Here is a 14512-nt window from a genome sequence, read left to right on the forward strand (position 1 = left end):
CATGGCGGACGCAGATGAGGATGCTGTCCGTGGAACTACGGTTGAAGCTACACAGATCGAAGTTGATCTCTCCGACGAAACGCAGGACTTTCGTCTACTAAATCACCTCAATTTGTATGTCTGATTGGAGCTGGCTAGCTGCGAGAGGACTTGTCTAGTTTCACAGCTATACCCTAGCGCATACAAGAACTATTGACTAATACCTTTGACAGCCTCACCGATACATCCTCCTCCAGTCTCCCCCGCCGCGGCGAGAAAGACTTCGAGCCTAATCCCACCGAATTCCAAGCCGATGTCCTCTCCGCCTCCCGCCAGGCGATGCACAATGCCCTCGCGCATCCTCGTCTACACAACCCCAAGAACCAAGTAATCGCCATATATGCCCCCGAAGGCCCTCCACCTCCTCCCCCCGTGCCTCCGGGCCAGGATCCCGGCAAGACAAGCGGTAGGGGCGCTAGTGTTTCGCCGGATGCATGTGTCTACGTGCCTAGCCCGAAGGGCCAGTATTTCAAGAATATGGGACAAGCCGATCGGAAGGGTGTTATCTGGTTGTTACCCGAGGAGGCATTGTATCTGCTTGAACGGGGCAGTTTGGATATCCGTTGGCCTACTTCGATTACGGGTGGGACGGTCGAGGAAGGTAGTGAGGAAGAGGAGTTGTCTATTCCGATGAGTCTGCAGGCTGCTTATGCGTGTTTCATTGGGAGAGGTGGATTGACTCTTGAGAGGTTTACGGTTTTCTCGAGTCTGAAGAGGATTGGGTATGCTATTTCCCGTGCGCCGGGGTGGGATGACTCTTCAAGTGTGGAAGATTCGGCGGATGAAGATAGCCGGAATGCCTATACGCAGCCCGTTACGCGCGGTGCAGGTCTGGCTGGTATCTTGGGAAGTATATTCAACTGGATCAATGATCCGAAATCCACGTCCTCCACGGCGGCTGGTCCCGTCATTGGATATGGAATTCATCGCAACTACAGTAAGTCTTATCCACCACCCATCTCTATCAGGTACATCAAACTAACCACATCCAAAAGGCGACATCTACAAAAAACTCGCCCAAATCCCCTGGCACGACCCAACTACCCTCCCCACCCGAAACCCCCTCTCCACAAAACCCCCCTACCGCGTAATCCTACACGTCTTCAAGCCCTCAACATTCATCAAAAAATCCGCCCTCCCACCCCCAGACTTCCGCATCGCAGTCATCAACACCCGCGAAGCGACCACCATCCCGACACTCCCCGAGCTAAGCGCTCTGCTGGAAAGTACCCCGCTAGATCCGCCGAAGGGTGAGAAAATGGATCGCCAGATGTATCTGCGGTTGCGGCATGGGTATCGGAATGTTATTCTTGCGGTGGTGGATCAGGGGGTTACTAGTTTTTTGAGGGTTGCGGATGTTGCGTTTGGGAGGGAGAGGTTGTATGAGAGTGTTGGGGGGTCGTTGGGGCCGAAGAAGGCGGGGAATTTTAGGAAGAAGAAGCGGTGATGAGCTCTTGGGTTGGATGATTGAGTATGAGTCTTGTCAGCGTGGGAGGGAGGTTATGGCTCTCGTTTAGCGGGCTGCCATTCTCGAATGGGATTTGGTTGAATGGCCTTTCTCACACAAGGATTTAGATCTGTTTCTCTAAACAGGCAGTTACCTGGTGCAGATGACCATATGCTCCTGGTAGTCATTACAATGGCACCAATGGCTATATTGTCCAGCCATATTCAAGCTACAAATCATACGTAGCAACCCTTTGGTCGTCCGAGATAGAATAAAAAATTCAACTCGAATGATAAGACTTTCAATACACACATCATAAATCATAAAAGCCATGAATGTAGTCCTCCAGCGCTGTACCGCGCATCCCCACAACCCTCCTCAAAGTCGATACATCTCACTCCGACTCCGAGCCCCGTCAAACACACAGGTATTGTCAAGCGGCACGTACTGTCTAGTAAGCACCTTGAGCGCCTCCTGCGCAACGAGACCTCCCGTAAGAGACGAAATATTGTGCAGCTCACCGCCCTCCGCGCGACGAAGTTCCATGATAGCGTTCGCGATGGCCCCGCGCACGTCTACGTCAAGCGGAACGGGCTGGTCGCGACTCAACAGAGCCAGGATACGTTCAGTGTGGCTGGTCCACAGAGCTTCGTCGTCAACGGAAAGCTGAGCTTCTTGCTGTCCGCTGCTCTGGATTTCATCCACGACTGCGTCGAGGACTTGCGTTGCGATGAACACGGAGATCAGGGAATCTTCCATGTTGAGCTGGTTGCGGATAGCCTTGAGCGTTGTCAAATCACTGTCACTGCTAATCTGCGGCACTGCACGGCCATGTATGACCTTGATATGAGCGGCATTCTTGCAGAAAACCTCGATCTCACGTTCCAGAATTTGCGGCGTCGCTTGGCCGAGTTGAGACTCAAGCTGGCGGATCGTGGAGGTGACTTCTTCCACATCACGGCGCGCTTTACTCTTGTAGATGTTCTGCAGTGCGACGTAGTCGGCGGACTGGGCCTTCATGTCGGGGAGGGAGCCTGGTAGGGGGAGCACACCGTGTGTGTTGTAGAAGGTGTTGATTGCGGAGGCGATAACCCAAAAGTCAGCAGATTGAGGCGTCAATTGCTTGCACTGTTCCATCTCGAAGATTTCACGAGTGGAACTGCGTAGAGAGAATGGTGAGATGGTCTTGAGAACTGCTGCCACGGCCTCGTCAAAGTTCTCCTCGCCACCTTCCGGGTTGTCAGTGCGTGCATTTGAGCGGACGAATTCCCGGAATTCGGTCTTCTCTTTGTAGCTGCTAGGCGGGTTGCCTCCGTGTGATTGTTTCCATTGCTCGAGGAAGTGCAGGAGAAGCAAGATGTATGGGACATGGCCGTGCTTGTGATCGTCCATAGCAGTCAAGTCTCCGAATGCCGTGGCGGCATCGGCAAGTTCTGGCCAGGGGTTCAGAAGACGCAGGTCCTGCGTTGTCTCTGGGTCTGGATGCGTCTCAACAATAGGAAACTCTGCATCCAGTTGCAGTGAGAAGGTTGAATAGAATCCAACGGAATGAACGTATAACACGGGGATGCCCAGTCTCTGTGCTTGTTGGGTGAGAGAGCCCAGCGAGGAACGATTAGTTGGGCCAGTGATGATGACCAGCTTATGCCGAGGCAGGAAGTCTGGGTCATGGAGAAGCTCCGTGATATGCTAAACCCTTAAATTAGAGTCATTCGATTCGAGGAACTTGTCAAAAGTAACATACCTTGGAATAATAGTACCCTTGAACGTCCGGATTCAACTCGCGCAGCAGTCGGCATGTCTCTTCCGCACGAGACTTGCCCAGAGACTCCTCTTCCAGGAAGAAATTTACTCCCAGATCAGATTCGGTAACAGTCGCTGGATCAACAATGGTGAACCCTCCAATACCTGGCAAGACCAGGTTCTTGAGGGCCTCCACGCCAACAACACCAGAGACTCCGGTACTGTTAGCGCCCAGCGGGCCGTCGGAGTTCACCAACAACACCCGGGAATCTTCCAAGGCTTGCTGGCCCGTGGCAGCCCACAATCGCAACTGACGGTCATACTTGCGTTCTTTGGAGGTTGGCCCCGTCAACGCTGCGGGAAATGATTCAGTCATGGTTGAAGGGAAGGGCAGGAGTAAAGATGATAGAGTGGATGTGGATAGCGAGGATGTTGAAGCGGTGGATGATGAAACTATGCAGGAACTTTTGCTTTGTTGGCTCCTAAGTCTCGTATTGAAATGACCACCTCTCAGCTGGTCTGATGGTGTTGTCCGATAATCGAGCTCCAGCTGGAGTGTTGTTGATGCGTGGTGGTTTGACTAAGCTACGTGGGGGAGTTTGCCTAGTCTTTCAGGCATGCACAGAGCCGCACCCAGTCATATTACCAATAGAGGCATGACATTTATACTTCAAATAACTAGATCTACGGAAGCCTTGTAAAAGAATTTGGGGGTTCCCAGAGAATTTGACTCTGCAGAATGAGTCTTGTGGAGATATTACCTGGACTTTAGGGTGCATAGCTCGGAAACTGTTTCCGTCTCAGATTGTAGACATGTTACGGCTCCTGGCCTATTAGGCCCAAAGACCGACTATGACGAAACTCATATTATCAAGAACGTATAAGTAACGTTCCTTTTCAAGAGACCTACTTTCTTCCTTTGTTGACCACTCGCTTCCCTTTGACACGCTGTGTAACCGCTGACCGAATCTAGCAATCTACATTTGTGTATGGGAGACAGTACAATGCAGTTGTCATTGAGGCTAATAGATTAACTGGTATGAAACACTTGAATTTTCAAAAGCCATCATCCTACACCGCATCTTCTTTCTAGGCCATTGCATAGAATCCTCCAACTTGATTTATTCTCACTCTAGATACGATCAACTTGGTCACCACTGAGGGTGCACTCATGAACTATGAATAGCTATGCCACCAAGCCTCCCAGGCGTGTTAATAGCTCAACCTCCATCCTTTCCCCCGCATCGGGTTGCTCTAGAATCTGGCCCATATCGTTACTTCCGAGATCCTCCTCCCAGACCTCCTCTGGCTCCGCATTAGCTTTCATGTTCTTGTAAACGCACTGCATTAGGTGCCACTTTAAAAGATCTGGACTGGCATGTCGAGCCTCATTCGTGGAACACCTGCCAGAAATCGCCAGACGCTGACCCCCTAACCCAAGATCATCGACTTGGAAACATATGATTCTGTAGTCGTCCTGGGGTAAAGATGATCAGAACACTTCCCATTAGACTGAGTAACAGCCTAGAAAGTAACTTACGTCTGGGTCTACACCAATGGAGAAGTCATCGAACTCCTCATGGATGTCGGTCCTCAGGAGAAGTCCGTTTTGAGGTGAGTATAGCTTAGTTTCACCAATCTCATGGGCAGGGCTGGTATCGCTGATGAAGTGCTGATAATTCCCACGCTCCCACTCACTCACACGGCTTATGGGGAATATATGGGCGGCTTTGAGGCGACTAAATGGCTTTTCTCTCTCAGGCCGCTTCTTAAGACCCGACATCACGCACGCCTGGTCCCTTTCTCTCAGTGATTCGCGAAAATTTCGTTGCTGTAACCCAGTTGTAGCTGTTTGTTTCTCAGTTTTTTAGTGTGACTTGACATTACCAGTGGGTCCCTTTCCGATCCAGTGCTTCTGGTTCTAGTGACAACACGACGTGGAGCGCGCATATCGGTCAGGGCAACTTGCACGTTGCCCCGGACTGCGTCCAGGACAATATAGTTGCCCTGGGAGACTTTGGTGTGCCCATCTCTTCGTAGCTTTGCGCCCGGAGTGATTCCATCCTGACCTAGATGATAGATATCCCATGTGCTGTTCTGAGGGACAATGAAGATCCAGGAACAGTAGCGGTAAAGCATCCCTGGCGTGATGTATCTTGCCGCAGTATCCTCCGGAATCACGAGCGCTATCAATGCTCCATCAGCTTGTCATTCGGAATCCTGCAGTGGTAGAGAGTGGTACCAGCGAGGAGATTTCCTCCATTATCGTAGAGACGGATGTTGGATAGAGGGTTTCGTGGGGGTGGAAGCGTACGTGTCGCCATGTTGAGGTTGATGGTGCGAGAAGAAGGAGCCGTACGAGGCAGAGTTGGGAACCTTGGAAGGTCCAAAGGAGGGTCCAAAGGAATCAACCAAGTACCCCCGAAAGGTCCCCCGTCGAATTCCGTAAAGGGTGGAAAGATGGACAAGACCGTTGGAGGAAGATGGGAGATGATAGATGTGTGGGTGAATTATCAATGGCCTTGGATTGTTTGAACTTGTTGAACATTTACTACGAAGTCCAGATTGACTATCGTTTGGGGATTGGCTTCTTCGCCGAGAAGCAAGCAGTCAGGAGCCCAGTCATCGACGAGAATATCTCGCTTCATGAGCGCAGCGGTGATTTTACCTGAGTCTATGGATTGTCTATTAATTTCAAATACTATGAATCCTTGGAAAGCTGCTATAGAAGAAGAAGGGTAGGCCTCTAGATACTTTGATACTTTTAAGCAGTGTATACTTCCCCAAGCCACTATTATTCTAGACCCACGTCATATCTATTTCCAGGCTAGTAGCTTCTAAGGTATCGTATCGCATAAAAGGGCGTATATAAGAAGTGATGTTATCGCCTTGTTTGATAAATATCCCCCACTCATCCCCACACCTGCACGATCAACACCAATGACGCTGCCCTGCATCTCCAACGTGGAATGATAGGCCTGACTGGATTCGCTACACCTGTCAATCCTGTCAAGTGACCCCCTAGACCGGGTTCCAGAAGAAGAAATACGGAGAGTCTCCTCTCTCCAAAAAAAGCCAATTCCAAAACTCTCTTCTCTCTCTCCTAAATGGTGCCTCGACTCTTCTGCGCGCCCCTCTCTTCTCTCCGCCTCGCCCCTCGCTCTCTTCCGCAATCGCCCCGCCTCCACTTTTACTTTTCTCCATCTCGACTCTCTTCTTCCTTCACCCCTCTCCTTCTCCCCCGCCACCTCGCTACAATGGCCGACGCCGTCGAAGCTGCTAAGCGCGCTGCCGCAAAGACCGCCGTCGCGAATCACTACCCGGAAAACGCTCGCTGGGTCGGCATTGGCAGCGGTACGACTATCGTCTACGTCGTCGAGGCTATCAAGGCTCTCGGTGTCGATACCTCCAACACCCGCTATGTGCCCACGGGTTACCAGTCGCGCCAGCTGATTATCAGCGCTGGTCTGACGGCTGTTGAGTTTGACGCTATCCCCGCGGGTACCGTGCTGGACGTCGCATTCGACGGCGCCGACGAGGTCGACGATGACTTGAACTGCATCAAGGGCGGCGGTGCCTGTCTCTTCCAGGAGAAGCTTGTCGCTATGCAAGCGAAGCAGTTCATCTGCGTTGCTGGTAAGCACTAGGAACACTCTGATCCGAGAGATCCAAAAAGAAAAAGAAAAAAAAAGATTCATCATGCCTGACTCATTCTCTCCACAGACTCTCGTAAACTCCAATCCCGCCTCCTCACCAACTGGAAATACATCCCCATCGAAGTCGCTCCCATCGCTGCCTACCGCGTTCTGAACAAACTCCTCGAACTCGGCGCCATCAACCCCGTCATCCGCACCAACAAGGACCTCAAGCAAGGCCCCCTCAAGACCGATCAGGATTTCTTCCTCATTGACGCCCCCTTCAAGCCCCTTCTGACCAAGGCCGATGTCGCCAGTGGCCAGGACGGCTCTGGTAAGGACGGTGTTTGGGAGGTGAATGCGCTTTCCCGGGAGATCAAGCAGATCACCGGTGTCCTGGATGTGGGTATTTTCTCGGGTCTGACTGGACCCGAGGCTACCGCTGCTGGTGGGGTTGGTGGTCAGCGGCCTGTTGCAGCGTACTTTGGTATGCCTGATGGGTCTGTGTCGGTGCGGAAGGCGCTTTAGGGAGAGTCCTGGGAGTGATATACCGGGATTGAGTGTGGAACGCGGAGGGGAAGACCATGTATAGCAACATAGCATGGGGATGCGCTGGACTTCATATACTGCAAGTCCTTATACATAAATTTAGATGATACCAAGATGCCTAGAAACGAAGAGACGTTTTTTCTAAACTACACTCAGCGATTGGACTACTAGGAAATGGCCAATTGAACATGATTCATTAGATTCGGTGCTTGGTATCAAAAGGGTGCTTCTCCTATTCCATCCTCAGCAAGGATATGTACCTCGACTTGACTGATCTATTTCGCTCCCTTGGCCTTGGCTTCCGTCTCGCCCAGCTCCTTCACGATAATCTTAACGACTCCCTCGGGAACATCATCTTTACCATCCTCAAAGCCAGGACTGATCGCAATAGCCAGATACTTGCCATTCCCGCTGAACCCAAGAGCAGCCACACTAGACGGATACTTCTGGTACTGGCGGATACGGCGCTTGGAGATACCATCCCACAGTGCAACGACGCCATCACCTCCGCCGGAAGCAAATGTGCCGAAAATAGGATGGAAGGCGAGTGCATTAACCGGGTAGACGACATCGACGCCGTCCTCGGCGGTTTGGCGGTGGCACTTGAATGCGTACTTGCGGGCTTGCGACTCGGGAGAGGGGTCGAACCATTCGACCGCTACACGGCCCTCGATACTGGACGAAGCGTAACCGGCATCGTCGGGCATGCAGGCGACACAGCGCGTCATAAACTTCAGACTGCTCTCGCGCCGTTGCCAGGGCTCGAGCTCCACTTTGTTGCCGTTGGCGGTGTCGCTGTCGGCCTGTGCGGTGAGAAGGGCCAATGCCTTCAGGTCGTAGATGTGCAGGGCGCGCGATGCCATGGCCACCACCAACTTGGTGGGCGTGAGAGATAGAGAGAAGGGCTTTGAGGGGAGTGGGATAATAGACGGGATGGACTGAGTGTTCGTTCCGGCGTCGGGGCGGTGCACATGGAGGGTTGAGTCCCAAGAGCCGGAGATGATGAGGTTGTGTTCGCGGCTGTAGACAACGTTGCGCACGCCGGCTTCGTGGCTGCTCATGACTGTCTGTTCCGAAGTGTTTAGGTCGATCCTGAAGTAATTAGCATATGCCGCCTATTACAGGTGTCAGGCAAGCCTCGAGGAAAGCTCGCGCATGTCCAACTCACTTGCGCACATCCCAATCCAAACCCGCGGTATAGATCTCATTCTCATTCTCGCCGAAACAGACATCCAGTACTGGAGCACGGTGCTCAAACTTTTGCAGTAGCTTCCCTCCACCCACAACGCCGTTCTCGTCTCGGAGATCGTACAGATAAACGTTCTTGTCCCATGACGAAACGACGATCCGCGTCGAGTTAGGGTCTGGCGAGAACTTTAAAGCGGAGATAGCATCCGTAGGTGGCGACGCCACAGTGAATTGATCTGGATAATATTAGCTCAGCTCTAGCTTAGCTCCGAACAGCAATATTCCTGTCTCCCGCGGTGCACAACTTACTTGACGACATCTTGAAGGTCAATGCGGTGTTGAAGAGTAGCGGACCAGTAGAGCTAGCTCCAAGGCGGCATTTTCTGCCATGTCCCACCGCCATCGCATTCCCCGCGGTGCTTCGATAAGCGTAAAAAAAGTGTCACCGCTTCTTATTTCAGTTTCTCCTCACGATCCGGTCTCTTTTCAATAAGCAAGTCTTCGAAATGCCCTTTGCACAGCTTGTCATTGGTCCCCCCGGTGCGGGCAAGTCCACCTATTGCAATGGAATGCACCAGTTCCTCGGCGCTATCGGCCGGAAGTGCTCGGTGGTGAATCTGGACCCCGCCAATGATAAAACCTCATACCCGTGCGCGCTGGACGTGCGCGATCTGGTTACGCTGGAGGAGATTATGGAGGAACATAAGTTGGGACCGAATGGTGCGACGCTTTATGCTTTGGAGGACCTGGAGGAGAACTATGACTGGTTGGAGGAGGGTCTGAAGCAGCTTGGAGGTTGGATTCATCCTGCATCTTACCGTCTTTGTGATCGTGCGCTAATATGATGAAATGCAGAGGACTATGTTATATTCGACTGCCCCGGTCAAGTCGAGCTGTTCACGCATCACTCCTCATTACGCAATATCTTCTTTCGGATTCAGAAAATGGGCTATCGAGTACGTCTGCGCGAACCAGCTAATCCACGAGAACAACTGACTAAACTATTTCACGTACAGTTAATAGTCATTCACCTCATTGATTCCTACGCCCTCACTCTCCCCTCAATGTACATCTCCGCCCTCCTCCTCTCCCTCCGCGCCATGCTACAACTCGACCTCCCACACCTAAACGTCCTCACAAAGATCGACAATCTATCAAATTACACAAACCTCCCCTTCAACCTCGACTTTTACACCGAAGTCCAAGACTTGAATTACCTCCTCCCACACCTCGAAGCCGAGTCCTCGCGTCTGACAAATTCAAAGTTTGGCGCCTTGAATACCGCGATTATCGATCTGGTCGAGGAATTCGGACTCGTCGCGTTTGAAACGTTAGCCGTGGAAGATAAGAAGAGTATGATGAATTTGCTTAAAGCGATTGATCGTGCGAGTGGGTATGCGTTTGGGCCTGCAGAGGGCGCTAATGATACTGTTTGGTCGGTTGCTGTGCGGGAGGGAATGGGTGGGATGGATGTTCGGGATGTACAGGAGCGGTGGTTGGATGCTAAGGATGAATATGATGCTTTGGAGCGGGAGGAATTGGAAGAAGTTGCGAGGATGGAGGAGGAGGCTAGGCAATCTGCAATGGGCGGAATAGAAGGTCTCGAGGATGATGATCTAGCGGACTGGAGTGGACCAGTGCCGGATAGCGGGATCACAGTACGGCGCAAGCAGACATGATCTATCGATCGAGTTTGAAGAAGTCTCCCTCGAGAAGCTCCTCGAGGAGGAGAAATGTATTATATCAAAAAGTCACAGGGGTATCATAATGTACAGTTCCACAGCCCTCTTCAATCATCATCATCAAACATCCCCTCATCCTCATCCTCACTCACATCCATAACACTCGTCACAACCGCCTTCCCCCTCTCAACCCCAGAAATCAAATCCCCAAGTACACCCTTCTCCTCCACACCCCTCACCCGCACAATCTCCCGTCTCGCCCGACGAATAGCCTCCTCCTCCGCCTTCCGCATCGTGCCGGATACCCTGAGAACCCGGAAAACGCAAGGTCGTTCACGGCCCCCGTTAGGTCTTCTCTGGCCCGCGCCGGTTCCCGGTTCCGTTACGGCGGGGACGTGCGACATGTACGTGAGCGCGGACCAGACGAGACGGAATGAGGCGCGGGGACAGCGGATTATTGCCGTTGACGTTGCGGGGGAGAGATATTTAACTGGAGGGGTACCTGGTTAGTAGGATATTTCATAGGGTGACTGTTGTAGATCCAGAGCAGGGTAGATCAACAAGAAGGAGGGAAGGAGGGAGGGGGAGGCAAACCTTGAACACCCATCGCAGAAGCACCACCCAATTTACCAACCCCCCAATCCCCATACATCTCCCCGACTTCCTCGCGGATCATCTTTGCGAGTAAACCGGGCGTCAACGCGTCAGAGGTCGGGGCGTGGATGGCTAGTTGTGCGGCGTGAGGTCCGGAAAAGCCCGTTTTGGAGGAGGGCCATGTTGTTGAGTCTGGGTAGAGGATGTCTAGGAGGAGGTAGCGGTTTTTTAGGCGGACCATTTTGGGGTATCTTGGATTGAGGAGAGAGGGGAGAGGTTGGTGGTTGGAGATTGGAGGCTTGTTGGAGGGCGGAAAAAAGGTTGGTGGATGCGGCTGCTGATAAGCGATAAGGATGGGGGAGCACGAGGGCAGATTGGAGCACTAAGTACTCTGTAAGGCCCTCGATATAGTTGCAGTTAGAATTGAAGATATACATGGAACAAGATTCATACAATCTACTTTCTACCAAGACAAGATTCATCATGCAAGAGGGCACGTTCATTAAGTCCCCAGAGAGGTCTAGTCATCTAAACAAAATTAACAGATCCGTAGTCGGGCGTCGCACCGTTTTCTCCATCCGGGAAAGGCCGCCATTCCCATCAGGACCCGCGGTTTTAAGCATGGCATACACGCAAAGACTGCTTCAAGAAACAACAAAAATAAAAAGGAAAAAACCATAAAAGGGGATTCAACCCATCCAAACTCCACCGCCGGAACCAGAACCCATATATATGCCAAGGAGTGGTTCTCACGACGGACTGTATGCCACCAGCGGACGGGGCGCTGCAAATCATATCATGTGTGTGTGTGCGGGAGGGAAAGAGGGAAACGATAAAATCACAGATTGACCTCAACACGACCCTCGGCACCACCCTTCTGCAGGGTGGGGAGGAGGTAGGTGATGTCGTCCCAGGGGTGGCGGTACAGACCGGTGCGGAGGCGCTTCTGGTCAAGGTAGTGGGCAATCAGACCGATGGAGCGACCCAGAACGAACAGACCGTTGAGGACACCCATGCGCATGTAGTCCTCGACCTCCTCGGCGGAGAAGGCACCGCAGTTGCGGAGCAGGTCAACGAAGCAGACAGCAACGCAACCGTCGACGTTGAGGATCAGGTTGTCCTTCTTGGAGGTGGTGACGGTCTCGACGGCAATAGCGTAGTCGAGGAGCTTGGTGCTGGGGAAGTGCTTCTTGACAAACTCCTTGACGAGCTCGACACGCAGATCGGGGTTGTTGCGGGACTTGACCTTGTGGCCAATACCGGGGATGAGCTTGTTCTCCTTGCGCATGATGTCGACAAAGTCACGGGGGCTGAGGCCCTTGTCGAAGGCCTTGGTGAACTCCTCAGCGGCGCCGTCAAGGGCACCACCGAAGCGGGAACCGATGGTCAGGAGACCGGAGACGAGAGCAGAGATCAGGTCCTTGCCGGCACGGGTGGTGATGATGGTGTTCATGGCACCGGACACGGCGGGACCGTGGTCGGCAGTGAGCATGAGAACCATCTCCAGGAACTTGCTGGCGTAGGGGGGCAGGCGGCGGCGGAACCACAGCAGGGACATGACACCACCGATACCAATATCCTCCTTGAAGACGTCGGAGATGGGCATACCGGCGTAGAGGAGCTCCTGGCCACGGTCGTCGGAGATGGTGGAGATGAAGGCAGCGGGCTTACGGACGAGACCAAGCTCCTGGGCCCAGGAGTAGTCAATGGGGATCTTGGGGACAACGGGCTCGGGGGCGGGGACAACGTTGCCCTTCTTGACCTCAGCATCGTAAACCTGCTTGAGGAGCTGGGGCAGCTCCTCGAAGGTCTCGGGAACGTGGATACCAGCGTCACGCATGGCCTTGTTCTTGTAGACGGCAGTCTCGAGCTGGGAGTTGGCAGAGGCACCGGCGTGACCGAACTGAACCTCAGTCTTGAACATGCTGGCGCAAGTTCCGATGGCCCAGGCAACGATGGGCTTGGTGATGGTGCCGTTCTTGATGGCCTCAATCACACGGTACTCCTCAACACCACCGACCTCACCGAGCAGGACGAGGATCTTGCACTCGGGCTCGGCCTGGTAGCGGAGCAGGTGGTCAATGAAAGTGGTACCGGGGTAACGGTCACCACCGATGGCAACACCCTCGTAGACACCGTCGGTGTTCTGGGAGATGATGTTGTTCAACTCGTTGGACATACCACCGGACTTGGAGACGTAGCCGACGGAACCCTTGCGGTACAGCTTGGAGGCAACGATGTTGTCCATCATACCACCAGTGTTACCGATCTTGTAGGAACCGGGCTTGATACCACCGACGGTAGCGGGTCCAATGATGGTAATACCCTTCTCCTTGGCAGCAACGAGGATCTCACGAGCACGCTATCAAAGAGGTCAGTCCGGAGTTCAATTGCACCACAACAAAAGTGGAATCTACTTACACGCTCGGGGACACCCTCGGCAATGATGGCAATAGAGCGGATCTGAGGGCAGTTCATGAGCTCCATGGTGGAGCTGTAGACGGAGCGGGAGGAGGCAAAGTTGACGACGGTGTCGACGTCGGGGTGCTTGGCCATGGCCTTCTCGACGTCCTGGTAGACGGGGAGGAGGGTCTCGCTGGTACCCCAGTACATCTTGCTGACGAACTGACCACCGAAGGTGTAGATGATACCGGCGACGGAGGGGGTGGAGCGCTTGCAAATGAAGTCAAAGTCGAGCATGCCCTGCACGGCTCGGGGTTGCATGCCACTGTAGAGGTGCGGGTGTTAGCAATTGGATGCTGCTGCTGCTTGGATGCCCTGGTTCTGGGCCTTCTCTGCAGGCATAACTTACTATACGAAGCATCGTGTCTTGTTGTGGAAGAGAGCGTTCTGGAGGGGAGAGAGCACACGGCTGGGAGGGGCGAAGCGGGTGATGTTGTCGTTGGCATTCTGCACACCGTTGCCGGTGGCGGACAAGGAAGTGGAGGGCATGATGATTATCTGAAGGAATTGAAGTTGTTAGGTTTTGAGAGAATTGACAATGGTATATGTGATGGTGTCGGTCGAAAGTGGGAGGTGTGTGTGTGTGTGTGTGTAGGTGAATCGAGGTTGCACCGTGGGGTGGTCGAGTGATGACGCCGTTGGTAGGGAGGAGAGAGGAAGACACTCACGTATGTATGTAGAGCAGCCCAAGAGCAAAGGAGAATGAGGAGGAGAGAAGGAGAGAAAAAGGCACGACGAAAGGAAGCAAGTCAACAGGAGAGCAGCGTTGAGAAAAATCCGCGGGGCCGAGTACTCGCAGGTACGGTGTACAGCTCCTCCTGCGGTAATTTTTAGATTTTGGTGGTTTAGTTTTGGAGGTGGGTGGGACTAGGCGTTACTGTAGTAATACACAAAGTGTATGGAGTGTACAGGTCATACAAGGGGAGAATCTCTATGGTGGGGGTGTTTTTCCTCAACAACTCCAACTAAACTCCGCTACAGTACTGAGTATACTGACAGTTCAGCAGTCCCCAAAGTACTGGGTACCATCGAGACTGAGCCCCGCTGTGGGTAGATCTCTAAATTACGGCACCGCACTAGGTAGCCGGTACATTCCACTTCACCGCTTTTAGTTTTCTCGAAGACTTTCTATCATGACGATGATAAACCTCGGTGAATCATCGACTCGGTTC

At 52.9% G+C, this 14512-nt stretch overlaps 8 protein-coding genes across 8 annotated transcripts; 3 read left to right on the top strand and 5 right to left on the bottom strand.

The window, feature by feature from the left end:
* Nucleotide 1: 1 nt before the first annotated feature.
* On the top strand, nt 2–1486 carry N7496_007477 (tRNA-splicing endonuclease subunit SEN54 family protein; the record flags this gene model as incomplete). The annotated part of the gene is made up of 3 exons (XM_056700406.1): nt 2–114; nt 213–976; nt 1035–1486. The coding sequence occupies 3 exons, from the start codon at nt 2–4 to the stop codon at nt 1484–1486; spliced, it is 1329 nt and encodes a 442-aa protein (XP_056555819.1).
* Nucleotides 1487–1864: 378 nt separating this feature from the next.
* On the bottom strand, nt 1865–3605 carry N7496_007478 (NEDD8-activating enzyme E1 regulatory subunit; the record flags this gene model as incomplete). Its single annotated transcript, XM_056700407.1, has 2 exons — nt 1865–3175; nt 3231–3605. 2 exons carry the CDS (start codon nt 3603–3605, stop codon nt 1865–1867), a joined length of 1686 nt encoding a protein of 561 aa, XP_056555820.1.
* Nucleotides 3606–4415: 810 nt separating this feature from the next.
* On the bottom strand, nt 4416–5553 carry N7496_007479 (HNH endonuclease signature motif containing protein; the record flags this gene model as incomplete). The annotated part of the gene is made up of 4 exons (XM_056700408.1): nt 4416–4706; nt 4770–5060; nt 5117–5415; nt 5472–5553. The coding sequence occupies 4 exons, from the start codon at nt 5551–5553 to the stop codon at nt 4416–4418; spliced, it is 963 nt and encodes a 320-aa protein (XP_056555821.1).
* A 933-nt stretch (nt 5554–6486) lies between these two features.
* N7496_007480 (ribose-5-phosphate isomerase RKI1) lies at nt 6487–7392 on the top strand (the record flags this gene model as incomplete). The annotated part of the gene is made up of 2 exons (XM_056700409.1): nt 6487–6865; nt 6953–7392. 2 exons carry the CDS (start codon nt 6487–6489, stop codon nt 7390–7392), a joined length of 819 nt encoding a protein of 272 aa, XP_056555822.1.
* Nucleotides 7393–7688: 296 nt separating this feature from the next.
* Nucleotides 7689–8920, bottom strand: N7496_007481 (WD40 repeat domain-containing protein; the record flags this gene model as incomplete). Its single annotated transcript, XM_056700410.1, has 3 exons — nt 7689–8505; nt 8582–8837; nt 8911–8920. The coding sequence occupies 3 exons, from the start codon at nt 8918–8920 to the stop codon at nt 7689–7691; spliced, it is 1083 nt and encodes a 360-aa protein (XP_056555823.1).
* A 187-nt stretch (nt 8921–9107) lies between these two features.
* Nucleotides 9108–10280, top strand: N7496_007482 (GTPase GPN2; the record flags this gene model as incomplete). The annotated part of the gene is made up of 3 exons (XM_056700411.1): nt 9108–9396; nt 9457–9557; nt 9618–10280. 3 exons carry the CDS (start codon nt 9108–9110, stop codon nt 10278–10280), a joined length of 1053 nt encoding a protein of 350 aa, XP_056555824.1.
* Nucleotides 10281–10390: 110 nt separating this feature from the next.
* On the bottom strand, nt 10391–11118 carry N7496_007483 (Rpp14/Pop5 family protein; the record flags this gene model as incomplete). The annotated part of the gene is made up of 2 exons (XM_056700412.1): nt 10391–10773; nt 10878–11118. The coding sequence occupies 2 exons, from the start codon at nt 11116–11118 to the stop codon at nt 10391–10393; spliced, it is 624 nt and encodes a 207-aa protein (XP_056555825.1).
* A 597-nt stretch (nt 11119–11715) lies between these two features.
* N7496_007484 (uncharacterized protein) lies at nt 11716–13829 on the bottom strand (the record flags this gene model as incomplete). The annotated part of the gene is made up of 3 exons (XM_056700413.1): nt 11716–13239; nt 13299–13605; nt 13690–13829. The coding sequence occupies 3 exons, from the start codon at nt 13827–13829 to the stop codon at nt 11716–11718; spliced, it is 1971 nt and encodes a 656-aa protein (XP_056555826.1).
* Nucleotides 13830–14512: the final 683 nt, after the last annotated feature.

Source organism: Penicillium cataractarum (assembly GCF_028827025.1).
Source record: "Penicillium cataractarum strain IBT 29864 chromosome Unknown utg000005l, whole genome shotgun sequence".
In the NCBI taxonomy this organism is placed as follows: domain Eukaryota; kingdom Fungi; phylum Ascomycota; class Eurotiomycetes; order Eurotiales; family Aspergillaceae; genus Penicillium; species Penicillium cataractarum.